The sequence below is a fragment of the Octopus sinensis genome, linkage group LG11 (genome assembly GCF_006345805.1).
Source record: "Octopus sinensis linkage group LG11, ASM634580v1, whole genome shotgun sequence".
Classification (NCBI taxonomy): Eukaryota; Metazoa; Mollusca; class Cephalopoda; order Octopoda; family Octopodidae; genus Octopus; species Octopus sinensis.
The window spans coordinates 7529391-7545230 of NC_043007.1; the positions used below are offsets into that span (position 1 = coordinate 7529391).

General features: G+C 34.7%; 1 protein-coding gene across 1 annotated transcript in view; it reads right to left on the minus strand.

The window, feature by feature from the left end:
* Positions 1-15840, minus strand: part of LOC115217410 — a 93929-nt gene that overhangs the window by 6020 nt on the left and 72069 nt on the right. Inside the window, exons 20-25 of the mRNA XM_029787103.2 lie at positions 13228-13414; positions 11464-11677; positions 8809-8886; positions 7779-7960; positions 4129-4282; positions 1918-1956 (exon numbers count right to left, since the gene is read on the minus strand). Of these exons, the coding sequence (XP_029642963.2) occupies positions 1918-1956; positions 4129-4282; positions 7779-7960; positions 8809-8886; positions 11464-11677; positions 13228-13414 (854 nt within the window). The remainder of the gene's footprint in view (positions 1-1917; positions 1957-4128; positions 4283-7778; positions 7961-8808; positions 8887-11463; positions 11678-13227; positions 13415-15840) is intronic.

A 15840-nucleotide genomic window follows, 5' to 3' on the forward strand; every position in this document is an offset into this window, starting at 1 on the left:
TTTCGAACAACGAAAGACACAGATGCAAAAAACAAGACAAACAACATAAAGAACGACCCTTCATCAGTTGTTGGTGTTTCTAGTCTCGTATTTCGAGCATTTTCACAGCAATATACACTTTCGATAAAGCAGTTGCCCCCGCAAAGCAAATTAAATAAAATTTGGGATTTTGCGGAGGGTCAAAATTGGTAACCTAAACAAGACAGGGAAAACAAAGAGGAAGGGCTGCTAAGCCTAAATGAGTTCGTGGTAGTGAACGCGTACATCAAGTTTGGACAGGAGACAAACAAGAACACGTCTTCCTCGTTCCAGCGAATGGAGAGAAAGGAAAAAAAAACACGAGTTAGTAGAAATAAAGATGACCGATGGTCACATGTGAGCCATGTGAACAAGGGATGAGGAGTGAGGAAGAGAGAGTAATATGATAGAATAGTGGGAGAAGAGGAGGTAAAAGAATAAAAGAGAAAAAGAGAGAAAAACAAAAAAGTAAAAAGATCGTGTAGAGTGCGCATCAGAATTATTAAGATAAAATTTACTTGGAAGAGGATGCGAGGTGTTCAATCATATAATAATATAAATAATATATATATATATATATATATATATATATATATATATATATATATATATATATAGGAAAAAGGCAACACTTATGAAACATCATGGAAAATTCTATAAAAATTCTATAAAAATGAGAATTTAGATAACATATTGGTTTCTAAGAGTTCAATTAGTATTAATACTAATTGAACTCTTAGAAACCAATATGTTATCTAAATTCTCATTTTTATAGAATTTTTATAGAATTTTCCATGATATTTCATAAGTGTAACATTACCCCCTTTGATGTTTGGGAATCTCGGATGTTTTTTCGGCTGATGAGTACGAGCCACCTATATTTACTGCAATTTTTGTAGCTTTATTAAAGATGTCCTCGTACGAAACAATTGTACCGATATATTGATCCATTCTTGTTGCTTTTTTTCCTATTTGTAATCACCCCACTTTGTCGTATGGTTAACACCATATAGATTTCCGGTGCATCCTACTTAAGGACCATATTCATGTGAATTCATTAGAACTCACTTGAATCTCAATTGCTTAAACCGTATATATATATATATAACGTGCATTAAGTAATCATCATGTTCCAATTTCTTTCACTTTTCAATGAATAGCAGACAGAACACAGGTTACGCTTTCAGGGTTTTGGGATAAAGTTTCACGAATAACTCAATAGGCTCACTATTAATTCCATGAAATATTCCTGCTCGTTAATTATGATTTTCGAAATTCTCCAAGGATCATCACCCATTCTGTCTTCAGTTCTTCCTTAGTTTTAGGGGTCAGTTATAAAGGTCGCATTCGGCCTTGGAAGTTACGAGTTGATTGTAACTAGCGCTGGTGCCACGAGAAAAAAAACACCCAGCGTGTCAAGAAGGTCATCCAGTCGTAGAAACCATGCGAAAGAAGGCAATGCTCCATGACAAAGTTCTCCGACTTGTCCCGAGCTACACTACTCATCTAACCCATCCCAGCAAGGAAGCCGGTCATTAAATGATGATGATGATCATCATGTCGACAACGACAATGATCAGGTCGACCACAGCAACGGCTATGATAATGGCAATGGCGATGATGAAGATGAAGAATTCATCAATATCGATTCCGATTAAATTTGATTGTGTTTCTTTTAAACATTGTTTTTAATTTCTTTTAAACTCCATTTCGAAATTTTGCGTTTGAAATACTCCGTTTTCATATCCATTCACCTACTCCGCTCCATCAACACAAGCAGCCAAACTTTCATTAAGATATCTTTAAATTAGAAAAAAAGCAATAAAAGCCATAGCACACACAAAAGTTGTAGAATATAATGTCTATGAAAATTCCCATTGAAATGAAACCGATACATACCGGTAGGGTCCTGCACTGTCGGAGCGTTTGCACAAACATCTGTTCAAAAGAAAATATACAGAATAACAATTAAGCCTCAACATAACGATCGAGCGGTTAGTTCACATTTTCTTTTACTCTCTTTTACTTGTTTCAGTCATTTGACTGCGGCCATGCTGGAGCACCGCCTTTAGTCGAGCAAATCGACCCCAGGACTTATTCTTTGTAAGCCTAGTACTTATTATATCGGTATCTTTTGCCGAACCGCTAAGTTGCGGGGACACAAACACGCCAGCATTGGTTGTCAAGCAATGTTGGGGAGACAAACACAGACACACAAACACACACACACACATATATATATACACATATATACGACGAGCTTCTTTCAGTTTCCGTCTACCAAATCCACTCACAAGGCTTTGGTAGGCCCGAGGCTACTGTAGAAGACACTTGCCTAAGATGCCACGCAGTGGGACTGAACCCGGAGCCATGTGGTTGGTAAGTAAGCTACTTACCACACAGCCACTCCTGCGCCTATAGTTAGTTCACATTTTGGTTTTATATTTTTTAGGGAGTTGGTGGTGGGGATCTTTTCTGTTTGGTTGCACTTGTGGAAATTTCAAATTTTATTGAAAATTTTAACATTTGGTGTATCAGTGTAATTTTCCATGCTGAATCTCGGGAGGTATTTCACTTTTTCGAGAGAAAGTGTTTAAAAAAGTTATAGAGGTTTAAAGTTTAATAATTTTCCCCATTCAGAAAACAGGATTTGGAAGCAGTCATTTTGTGCGGGGCAGCAGATGCGGTCAACCGTAAGCAAATGAAATATTGGCGGGATTCTGCTTAACGCACACCACACGACCCCTCGTAACTCTTTTTATTTTTTGGAAATTTCAGAAAAGTTTTGCGAATTTGTGTTCTACACACGGAAATTCATTCGGTCGTGAACCCCATCCCCCAAAAGTTTTCGTGCGTGATTTAAGACCTATTTCGCTGTTATTTTTAGTACATTACACGACCACTTCAATAAATAAAATACATTTGTCAACACGTGTTTTGTCGCAAAAAAAGAGTTCTCATGTTTGGCTTGTTACTATGGAAACAGGCATGAATATGTCTGAGCTTACGATTGGCTAAAATTACCTAAAATCTGCATACTTATTTATTGGTTTATAGCAAAAATGAATCTCATGGCATGGATTAGCATATAAAACTACATTATTACACCGAATATGAAATTAATTCGAACAGAAACCGAAAAGTACAGTTCTATATTTAAGAGATGAGGAATTATGTACATTATTTACATTTGATGGATATTTGTCCTCATCTTGTTTGTTGTTAACACAACGTTTCGGCTGACATACCCTCCAAACTTCATCAAGTGTCTTGGGGAAATTTTGAACCTGTGTTCTCATTTGTAAGGTATTTTCAATGTTATTATTATTATTATTATTATTATTATTATTATTATTATTATTATTATTATCATTATTATTATAGCGTGCTTTCACTTCACTACAGAGCGCAGCTCTGTGTGCCTTGGATATGTGCTGTGATTTGTTGTGATGCTCTTATGGTTTCTGTATTGAGAGTGCTTTGCGTAGGATGTGTGCAGTGCCCAGTAGTGCAGTTTTTTGTATGTTATATGTGTTTGTAAGTCCTGGTGTTTTTGTTATGTATTTGTCTGAACATTTTTTTATCATACTTAATGCACCTGCTATAAAGACTCGTGAATTCAATGTTATTTCTCTCATATATTTTACGCGCGCACACACACACACACACACACACACCACACACACACACACACACACACATATAGATACCATTTGTTTGTGAGTAGAATATTTGAGGAGTAAACTGTAGACAAGCTGGTGGTGTATATAAAATGGGTGAAACCTGTAAAAGAATAAGTGGTATTCATGCGTGTGTATGTGTGTGTATATATAAATGCCATGCTAAATACGTGTGTGTATATAAAGACCATGCCAATGTGTTTACGTGTCTGCATTTATGTTTATACATGTTTAAAATTGGCGTTGTGCATGCTACGGTCCCTTTTGCCCTTAGGTTTAGTGTTTCGATAGAGATCGATAAAATGAGGACTGCAGTGAAATAATTAAAAAGGTCTCTGGTGGCCTTATTATGACCCGGGTCCATTGACTGAATCCAGTCAAAGGATGTAAGAATAAAATAATAGGGAAATATAGGAATATAGGAACTCACCTGCTACATCAGTGGATATTTGACAGCCGAAAAGTTCTAGTTTGAGAGCAACTAAATTGTCTTCATTGCCATGATGTTCCACAACGAAGAAGCGAAGATATCTAGATTCTTGTGGCCTTGGAATGCTTACATTGAGTAGATGATCTACTGTGACCTAGGAGAGAAAATAATATCAGAACATAAATAGTTGGATGTACATTGTGTGCATGAGAGAATGTATTTAGGTACATACATTAATTTGTTAGGACCGCATGCGTTTGTACGTACGTGTGTGTGTATATATATATATATATATATATATATATTTCTTTACTGGTCACAAGGGGCTAAACATATAGGGGACAAACAAGGACAGACAAAGGGATTAAGTCGATTACATCGACCCCAGTGTGAAACTGGTACTTTGTTTATCGACCCCGAAAGGATGAAAGGCAAAGTCGACCTAGCGGAATTTGAACTCAGAACGTAACGACAGGCGAATTACTGCTAAGTATTTCGCTCGGCGCGCTAACGTTTCTGCCAGCTACATTATTTATATATGTGTATATATATATATATATATATATATATATAGTATATATATATATATATATATATATATATATATATATATAGTATATATATATATATATATATATATATATATATATAATATATATATAGTATATTATATATATATATATATATATATATATATATATATATATATATATCATAGTATATATATATATATATATATATAGTCTATATATATATATAAATATAGTATATATATATATATATATATATATATAGATATAGTATATATATATATATATATAGTATATATATATATATATATTATATATATATCTATATAGTATATATATATATAATATATATATATATAATAGTATATATATATATATATATATATATATATATATATATATATATATATATATAGTATATATATATATATATCTATATATATATATATATATAGTATATATATATATATATATATATATATATCTATATATATATATATATATATATATCTATATTATATATAGTATTATATATATAGTATATAGATATATGTATATATATATATATATATAGTATATAATATTATATATATATAGTATATATATATATATATATATATATATATATATATATATATATAGATATATATATATATATATATATTATAGTATATATATATATATATATATATATAATATATATATAATATATGTCTATATATATACATATATTGCAAACAAATTCATAAACGTGTGTGCGTGTGTGTGTGAAGGCGCATGGTTCAGTGGCTAGAGCATCAGTCTCACAATCATGAGGTAGTGAGTTCGATTCCCGGACAGGGATATGATGTATTCTTGAGCAAGACACTTTATTTCACGTTGCTCCAGTTCACTCAGCTGTAGAAATGAATTCCGTCCACACTGGTGCCTAGCTGTATCAGCCTTTGCCTTTCCCTTGGATAACATCGGAGGCGTGGAAAGGAAATGCCGTTATGCATGGGCGACTGCTGGTCTTCCATAAACAACCTTTCCCTGGCTTTTGTCTCGAAGTATAACTTTCTAGATGCATTCATGACCGTGCGAAGGCCTTATATACACATACACACATATACGTATATACGTTTGTATACACACGTATATATATATATATATATATATATATATAAAATATAATGACCTTTAATCATTAAAAGTATCCAGTTATATATATATATATATATATATATATAATATATATATATATATATATATATATATATATATATATACTTTATTTAAAAGCAGCAGAAATATAACTAAAGCTGTTACTCAGAGTTTCACGTTCCCGTTCGTCGGACAGCTTTGTTAAAATTTTAACAAAACTGTCCGACGAACGGGAACGTGAAACTCTGAGTAACAGCTTTAGTTATATTTCTGCTGCTTTTAAATAAAGTATATTACTCTACCTCTGGTATTTGAGTACATTTTTTCCCACCTTGATTCACATTTATGTGCTTTCTCCGGTATATATATATATATATATATATATATATATATATATATATATATATATATATATATATATATATATAAATATATAAGGGGATATTTGACATTTTTTGGCATCATTTATTCACCATTATGAGTGTTTCATTTCCTAAAAGGAGTTAAACAGTTTTACATATAAGATAGATATATAAGTAATTTCTCATTAGAAATTCTTGAGATTGAGAAATTAAATAATACGTCATTATTGGATTATTGGAATGTAATAATGGAGAGGCGGAAGCAGTTGAAGAGGAAACATCTGGTATTTATCGCAACTACCTCCATTATATGTAAAACATATGGTATAATTATAAGCAGGGGGAAATTTTAGATGTACTGAAACAAATGATGAACCGACCTCAATCGACCTCCGAACCAAATTGGGTTCTCGTCAGAGGCGTCTACAGCATTCTGACGGTCTCAGGAGAAACAATCAGCCAAACTGTTCACATACTCAATAAATACAGCAGTTACTCTATGAAGGAGTCCCTAATTTGCACACTGAAAGTGTTTAACACTCCATAAATACCAGCGGCCTTTCAACGGGGATCTTAGTCTATGTATTATCAAGGTCTGATATGATAAATATGTAACATATGGTATAATTATAAACGGCAAATTTTAGCTATTTCTCTGCAACATATATGTGTGTATGTATGTATGTATGTATGTATGTATGTATATATATATATATTATATATATATATATATATATATACACTCATGGCTTAGGTAAACCACCTTCTGAAGCCAGAAATGTGGACTTCTCTGAATTCGCATTGTCTGATGACCGTGGCTTGTAGAGTAATCTTTGTAGATGTATTGATTTCGAATGAACGGTTATGGATTCTGCTATAACAAAACAGGATCATAGCGTGTGTGTTAGTGTGTGTGTATGTGTATGTGTGTGTGTGGATGTGGATGTGGTCATCATTATCTTCATCGTTTCCCTCTTTTATTTGTTTCAGTCATTAGACTGCGACCACGCTGGGGCAGCACCTTGAGTTTTAGTCGAACGGATCGAGCCCAGTATGTATTTATTATTTAAACCTGGCACATACTTTATCACTTTTTCCGAACCGCTAAGTCATGGGGACAGAAACACACCAACACTGGTCAGGTGGTGGTAGGGGGACAAACACAAAGACAAACACACACTCAAACACACGTGTATTTAAATGTATATACACATACACACGTGGTAGGCTTCATTCAGTTTCCGTCTACCAAATCTACTTGCAAGACTATGGTCTGGTCGGGGCTATAGAAAAATACACTAGCCCAAGGTTCCAGGCAGTGAGACTCAACTCGGAACTATGTGGTTGGCAAGCAAGCTTCTTACCAAACACCCATATATACACGCACTCGTACACCCCACCGCGCACATTTGTATGTATGTTTATCTGAAATCTTCTCCAAGCCATCATCTTAGCATCTTATAGACAGGTACGCAGTAGAAGAGGGATTTATGACACAAGGGTAATTTTTTTTTACCTTGGCTTGTTTGTGACCAGAACAAAAATAACAGCCTCCTCTGCGCCTCCCCTGCATGTCTCATCATAGCTTTATTCGTAAGACATAACTTATAATTACCATTGGTCCCGATACCCAGCTCATACCATCGTCACTGTAAGCCATTTTAAAAACTTTTACGGGTCCTGTTGTATAGTGTTCCATAAGTATTGATATCTTTTCCACTTTAACTGTGTTGCCAAAGTAGACTTGCAGGTATCGCTCGGCTGCATACATGTTGCTGCGTATAAATGCACGGAAGACTAAAAAAGGAAAAGAAAATGAAGAAGTGAAACCAAAAAAAAAAAAAAAAAAAACCAGACAGAAATTTCGTTGAAGAAAATGGAAGCAAAAGAGACAAATCTGATAAAGTGTAAACGCAAATTAACGCAGGCATTAATTAGTAAAGTGTGACCAGGTAACTCCTCCTGGTATGTTCCTCTCCAAGAGAAATGGTAATGTTTATCGTGCAAGATTAGCAGTTGCCCATACATAGGAGATTCAAACTCGGTCAGATGTACTCCAGCAAATGAGCTCTTATGTGGTCACGTGATTTGCCAGAAATGGCGACTTGATTTCTTTCATATTATTGCGTCTGATAAACACTAAGCATTGTTTATGGCTAAAACTATAAGAAAACGAGATATTGCAGTCGCCGTCTAAGAAAGATATTTCTTTCGAGATTGTGGACGCTACCCCCCCCCCCACCTCATAACCAAAACAAAAAAAACACAGACTGAAACAAAATATCTTATTAAAAATAAGAAAATATGTCTACCGATTCGATATTTTTCCCATGATATGAACGTCTCTAGCACGTAATAATGGACACTATGTATACATTTACATTCAGAACATTTCAAAAATTTGTTTTTAACCGAAAGGGAAATTTCATGCAACATTTTTAACTGGAATGGTTAGCTTTTCATTGTAATGGTATAGGTACAGCTGTTAGCAAATAAATAGTTACATAACCCGTATAACATAAGGTTCCTTGAATTACAAAATAAACCAAATACATACGTAAAAACATTTTGATAATTTATTTTTTATTCAAAGCTAAGAAAATAATGTGATACGTGTTTTTTTTCTTTTCATTTCAGTTGTTTACCTCCAGATTGATACTTTGATTCAAATGGAACGGTGATCTGGCATTCGTTGATGTTCAGTAACTGTGCGCAGGTCGACTCTACGAGAAAGAAAACCAGTCAATCATTAAAAGCTTGTTCGTTTTTTAATCTCTTTCATTCTATTACATTATTAAAAGAAGCATATCAGCGAATAATCCATTCTACTATAGGCAGAAGGCCTGACATTTGCGAGGGGATAGGGAATAGTCGGTTACATCGACCCCAGTTTTCAGAAGGTACTTATTTAATCGACCCTGAAAGGATGAAAGGAAAAGTTATCCTCGGTGGAATTTAAAATCAGAACGTAAAGACGGGGGAAATACCTATTTCTTTACTACCCACAAGGGGCTAAACACAGAGGGGACGAACAAGAACAGATAAACGGATTTAGTCGATTACATCGACCCCAGTGCGTAACTGGTACTTAATTTATCGACGCCGAAAGGATGAAAGGCAAAGTCAACCTCGGCGGAATTTGAACTCACAACGTAACGGCCGACGAAATACCGGTAAGCATTTCGTCCGCTGTGCTAACGGTTCTGCCAGCTCGGCCTCTTTATACGACCAAATAGAAACAACCCAATAGGTCTGTCTATCTTGTAGTTAGAATTTCAACATATTTTATTATTATGATCTATCTATCTATCTATCTATCTATCTATCTATCTATCTATCTTTCTGTGTGTATGAGTGTGCGTGTGAGAAAGGGAGAGAGAGAGTGTGTATTTATATATATGTATATATATATATACATGCATGCATGTGTATGTATGTCCAATATACTTCATTACCCAATATGTTACCGTATCGGGCAGACACTGGTCGACAGCTGATTTTCATCAGGCGTGTAATGAGGTTTGTCTGCGGATTTAAAAAACAAAATGTCATGTTTTCTTGCAATAGACACAATTTTTCTCGTTTGGATGGGACAGACTAACAACCGAGATGAATAGCATCGTCACCCTTTAAAGACTTGCTGTGGGCTTCGGTTTTATAACGCACTGAGTGCATTATGTGATTTCACGTTTTTTTCTATTTTATTTCATTTATATTTTTATAAAATCCCAAAGAAGGTGAAAAGCCACCAAGAGGCAACGAAGAAAGAGAAATTAAGACGAAAAGAATGAATTTACTTTAGACATGAAATAGTTCAGGTCATAAGGAGGAAAACATTGAGATGGAAAAGTGCTTCAAAGTCTGGTAGTTCAAGGGAAAAAGCTACGGCAGAAGAAAGACTTCCTTGTTCGTAGAAGTGCAATAATATTTGGATGGAGACGCTGCGAGATTCAAGTCTGGCCAAACGGCACATAGTGATCTGGGACTAGGAATGAAAATTCGTCAGAGCACTTCATATGGCAACAAAGATAGAAAAGTCTAAGTCTGGTGATGCTACGTCATGTGACAAAGGCTAGAGAGTTGAAGCCAGAGAGGAGCCAATCATGTTAGTGACTTGCTGCTAAACCTGGTCGAGGAGATCCAAGTGACATGATGGCGTACCTGTCCGAATATGACAGCAAAATTCCATTCAATGACAAACTGTGGGCCTCTAAAGATACAAAATGACTTCAAATGTGAGGTAGTCCTTTGATCTACACAATGGCTCCCAATTTAGGGGAAGCTGTATGTAGAGACCCCAATAAAGATCAGTTGAGAAATGAAAACCAAATAATTTCAAAGAAAGTCTTTTTTTTTTTGATATTTTAGTCGTGCACTTTTTTCACAAAATATTTAATCAATCATATTTTGTATCTTCATATATTATACTTTCTTTATGTGTTCCATTATCATTGTCAAACTCTATTCCCGATGTCAAGGCTTATATAGGAGCACTCCGTCGGTTTCGACGATGAGGGTCCCAGCTGATACGATCAACGGAACAGCTTGCTCGTGATATTAACGTGCAAGTGGCTGAGCACTCCACAGACACGTGTACCCTTAACGTAGTTCTCGAGGAGATTCAGCGTGACACAGAGTGTGACAAGGCTGGCCGTTTGAAATACAGGTACAAGAGAAACAGGAAGAAAGAGTGAGAGAAAGTTGTGGTGAAAGAGTACAGCAGGGTTCACCACCACCCCCTGCCGGAGCCTCGTGGAGCTTTAGGTGTTTTCGCTCAATAAACACTCACAATGCCCGGTCTGGGAATCGAAACCGCGATCCTCCAACCGCGAGTCCGCTGCCCTAACCACTGGGCCATTGCGCCTCCACTTTTATTTGATTAATATCAATTTAAAACCAGTGGACTAGCATATAGAAAAATCTGAAGATTCAGAAAAATTATATTACATACATATATCTGATATATATATATATATATTATATATATATATATATATATATATATATATATATATATATATATATACACGCAATATGTATATATGCATCTTTCTCTCTATGTACATATATATGTGTGTGTGTGTGTGTGTGTGTGTGTGTGTGTGTGTGTGTGGTGTGTGTGTGTGTGTGTGTGTGTGTGTGTGTGTGTATACATCCATGCACCTACATACAAACGTGTATACATACATTATAGCATAGTATGTTACTTTATATTCCCTATAAGTGTATATGTGATAATGTGCAGTTTATGCTTTTTTTGTGCATTTTGTGTTAAAATGTATTTTTGTTAATATCATTACGTGTATCTGTAGGAATCTGAACAGTGAACATGAATGCGTTCATAGGTGATGAGAAGAAATAGTCCGGAGCAAAGCTGCTGCCAGGGTGGTGCGTGATATAACCACCGGCTTCGTATGGTGTCGTGGAGTTCACTAACGGTTTGGTGTACGAAAACGGCTTCCTTGATACGGCAAAAGAAAATTTCACGTTGTCAGTGAAGGGAAATTCTTGAAACTGCGAAAATAAAAAGAAGAGGATATATACACATGCATACACACTTGAATATACAGTTATATATAAATATAGATATATATATATACAGATAAGAGAAAAAAATCTATCAGAAAGGAACTCTATCTCTCTTTAAAAAATATCTTTTGATAAGCATAACAAATGCGCAACCGGTAAAAAGAACTTTCACCTAATTAAATACACTCTCCCTTACTTAAATTATTTTGTCAGCATTTTCTTCATTTCCTTTTTTTATATATCACAACTCGTGTTCCACATCTCCTTTTTTAAATATATATATATATATATATATATATATATATATATATATATATATATAATAATATATATATATATACATATATACGAATGAGTGGAGAAGCTAAATGAAGACACACTCAGTGGATTAATTAGGAGTTATTTATACTAGTATTTAAAAGTTTGATTCAGCTCCATGCGACTTAAAATTTCGTTGTCTTCTTACAGGAACGTGGTTCTTTGAGGATCGGTTAACAAAATGGAGAGATGCAGGCTCAAGGAACAAGATACACACCCTGCATCTCCCCGTTCAGTCCACCGAGTTGGAAAGAGATAAGTTTCTCTAAGATGACTACGATTCTTTATGTCGCTTGGGGGCTGAACCAAATTCTTTTTAGTAATAATAATAATAATAATAGTAATAATAATAATAATAATAATAATAATAACAACAACAACAACAACAACAACAACAACAACAACAACAACAACAACAACAACAACAACAACAACAACAACAACAACAACAACAACAACAATAATAATAATAATAATAATAATAATAATAATAATATGAAGAAGAAGAAGAAGAAGAGGAACAACAACAACAACAACAACAACAACAATAGTAAACGCGAATACAAAAGACACCATGACAATGTGGCAAGAATGATCCATTGGGAGCTTTGTGGAAATCCCGGCCTACAAAGAGCAAAGAGGTGGTGCGAGAAAACTCCAGAAGGAATTACCGGAAATAGGAATTGCAAAATCCTGTGAGATGCAATGATCCAGTGCGATCAGCAGAACAGACACCGGAAACCGAACATTTTTGTGGTGAATAAAAAGTAAAAGCAAAACAGGTCTGATAATCGACATTGCTTGCCCTGGTGACAACAGGATCAATGTGAAAGAAGAAGATAAAAAATAAACAACTATGACGATTTAAAGCGCGAAATACGAAGGCTGTGGTCAATGAAGAGAGTAGACGTGATACCAATAGTAATTGGGGCACTTGGAAGTATCAGCCCTCAAAAACCATCATGGCTGAAAAAGATTAGTGCTGCAAGTGTGAAGGTAGAACACCTACAAAAGTCAGTATTGCTTGGAACTGCAAGAATTCTTCACGGGGTTCTTGAAGCGTGACCAGTAACCAAGTGTTACCTTAGTCTGCTGGCTGTGGACAGCTGACATTTTTCATCATGCCTAGCAAAATAGGCTATGTGTTTTAATAATAATAATAATAATAATAATAATAATAATAATAATAATAATAATAATAATAATAGAATGAATACCTTAAATTCGAGTCTTCCTGTTTTATTGTCAAAAGTTGCATTGGGTGGAGCTCCGATTTTGTTTGTAGTAAAACGGTCCGCATATTGGACCCACGGTGACAGGTAAAAAATAGCCAAAGCTGGACGGAGTTCAGCCGTCGAGTCATTCTCTAGTCTCATTAAGGCGTGAACAGTCAAGAAATGGTTACTGAAAAAACAGATTTATATACATGCATAAAATAGATACATACATACATACGTACATATATATATATATGTGTGTGTGTGTGTGTGTGTGTGTGTGTGTGTGTGTGTGTGTGTGTATGTATATAAGTATGTATGTATATATACATATATTATATATAATATATATATATATATATATATATATATATATATATAATATATATATATATATATATATATACATATGTGTATATACACATACATATGTAACATTAATAACGAAAAGGAGAATGATGATTTTTCACATCCACAAACTTTATTTGAAAGTTAATTACAACAAATCCCCTGGACGCCATGTTGATTCGCTAGCCTCTGCACGCATTTTTTTTTCTCTCCTTGTTTCTTTCTGTGTTTCTTTTCTGTGTATCTTCCTGTTGAAGAGCGTAGGCTCGAAACGTAAAAGACTTGTTTTATTTATATTCCTGAGCGCCATACTAATGCAATTGTTTGTTTGTATTCCACCTGCCTTCGTCTTTTGTTTATTTTCATAAAACTTCCGTTATATATATATATATATATATATATATATATATATATATATATATATTATATATAATATATATATATACATATATGTAAATGAGAGATTCTGTCCGTTTGTGTGTTTGTGCCTTTTCTATATCTCCTGTTACGTTATTGCCTAATTTGTCTCAACAAAAATTGTGCAATGGTACAGCACTATGAAGAAACTCTGTGCAGAAACCTATGCGGAACTACATTGAGGCAAAGATGCTCACTGGTTGTGGCATTGTAATTCCACGATGGGAATTGTCACAGTATTATTGTCAGGAGACTTCCGACAAACACTACGAGTTGTTCCAAGAGGAACAAAAGTCGAAGCTTCAATAAAGTTTTCGGTATTTTAGCATCATGTGAAAACACTTCATCTTCCGACAAAGAGATCAATCAGCGGGACAATTTACGGAGAAGCTTCTGGAACTTGGAGAAGGGAGAATTCCAATTGATGAAGTACAGTTCCTTACACTCACTCCAACATGTAATTCAATTGATTCCGTCAATGATTTTAGTGGATGAAATCTCTCCGAATCTTCTTCATAATTACAACAATGCGGGTTGGATATGGGAGCAAGTTATTCAGGCTCAAAATAATTTTGCTGTACAAAGCATTAATAATATGATATTGAATAAACTTCAAGGAGAAGCTGTCACTTATAACCCAATTGACAGGGTTGGTGACCAGGATATTGTTAATTACCCCATCGAATTTTTGAACTCATTAGAACCACCAAGTACAGCTCCTCATGGCCTTTAGTTGAAAAATGGGCTCCTATTATGCTATTACATAATTTGTCTCAACCAAAATCATGCAATGGTAAAAGATTAATTGTGCACAAACTCATGAGGAACTGCATTGAGGCAAATATTCTCACTGGTTTTGGTAAAGATGAAACCGTCGTCATTCCTCGTATACCAGTTATACCATCTAATGTCCCATTCCAATTAAAACAGTTACATTTTCCTATCCGTGTTTCTTTTACCATCAGCATTAATAAAACTCAGGGGCCAAACCCTAAAACTTGCTGGAATGCAACTTGAACAACCATGCTTTTCACATGGCCAACTTTATGTAGGAGCATCATGTGTGGAAGCAAAAGCAAATCGTTCTGCTTATGCAACCCGAAATAAAACAAAAAAAACATTGTTTATAAAGAAATATTTGCGCTTAATGCAACATGAAGAGGAGTATATATTAACTTAGTGTTCTTAACATTGGAAGCAGCCTCTGTCTCTTCTGCTTTCTTCCGCCACTAAGTATCCTGCATGCTTTGAATCTTTCTTTGCACATCTGCTTTTATCGCTTTGAAAAAAGTTCTATTTTGGTCAGAATTATTTGCTAGTAATGAATTCCCATCACTTTCATCAAACCAATCTTGATGTTTCTTCTTCTTTACTCCTAAAATTTCTTTACTTAAATTTTATAGTTCTCCTCTGAAGTCCATCCACTCATCGGTTTTCTGCCGAAATTCTATCCTGTTTTGTCCTTAAGGAGATTCACACTCGGACGTTTAGGGATGTCAGTGCCACTTTGTCGACTTTTTGGCTTCAACAAAATTGATCTTCCCACGAACCAAGCAATGAACTGTCCAACATGCCGCTCCCCGCATGAACTGCACTATACAGAAATCTCCCTTATCTCGCTTTCTAGTTATCATAGAGTCAGTTATTCAGGTGCCATTGTTTTGAACTAGGGTGCATCCATATAGTTTTGACCTTATCTTTTTGCGAAAAAGCAGTGCTTATAATAAATAGATTCAGCTCAGAACACATCTGTAACAAAAAACATTGCTCTTACAATTTCCCACTCCGTGTCATCCAATCACACCCCATGTCTCCCGATCTTTAACAAATCTAGCATTAAAACCGTCC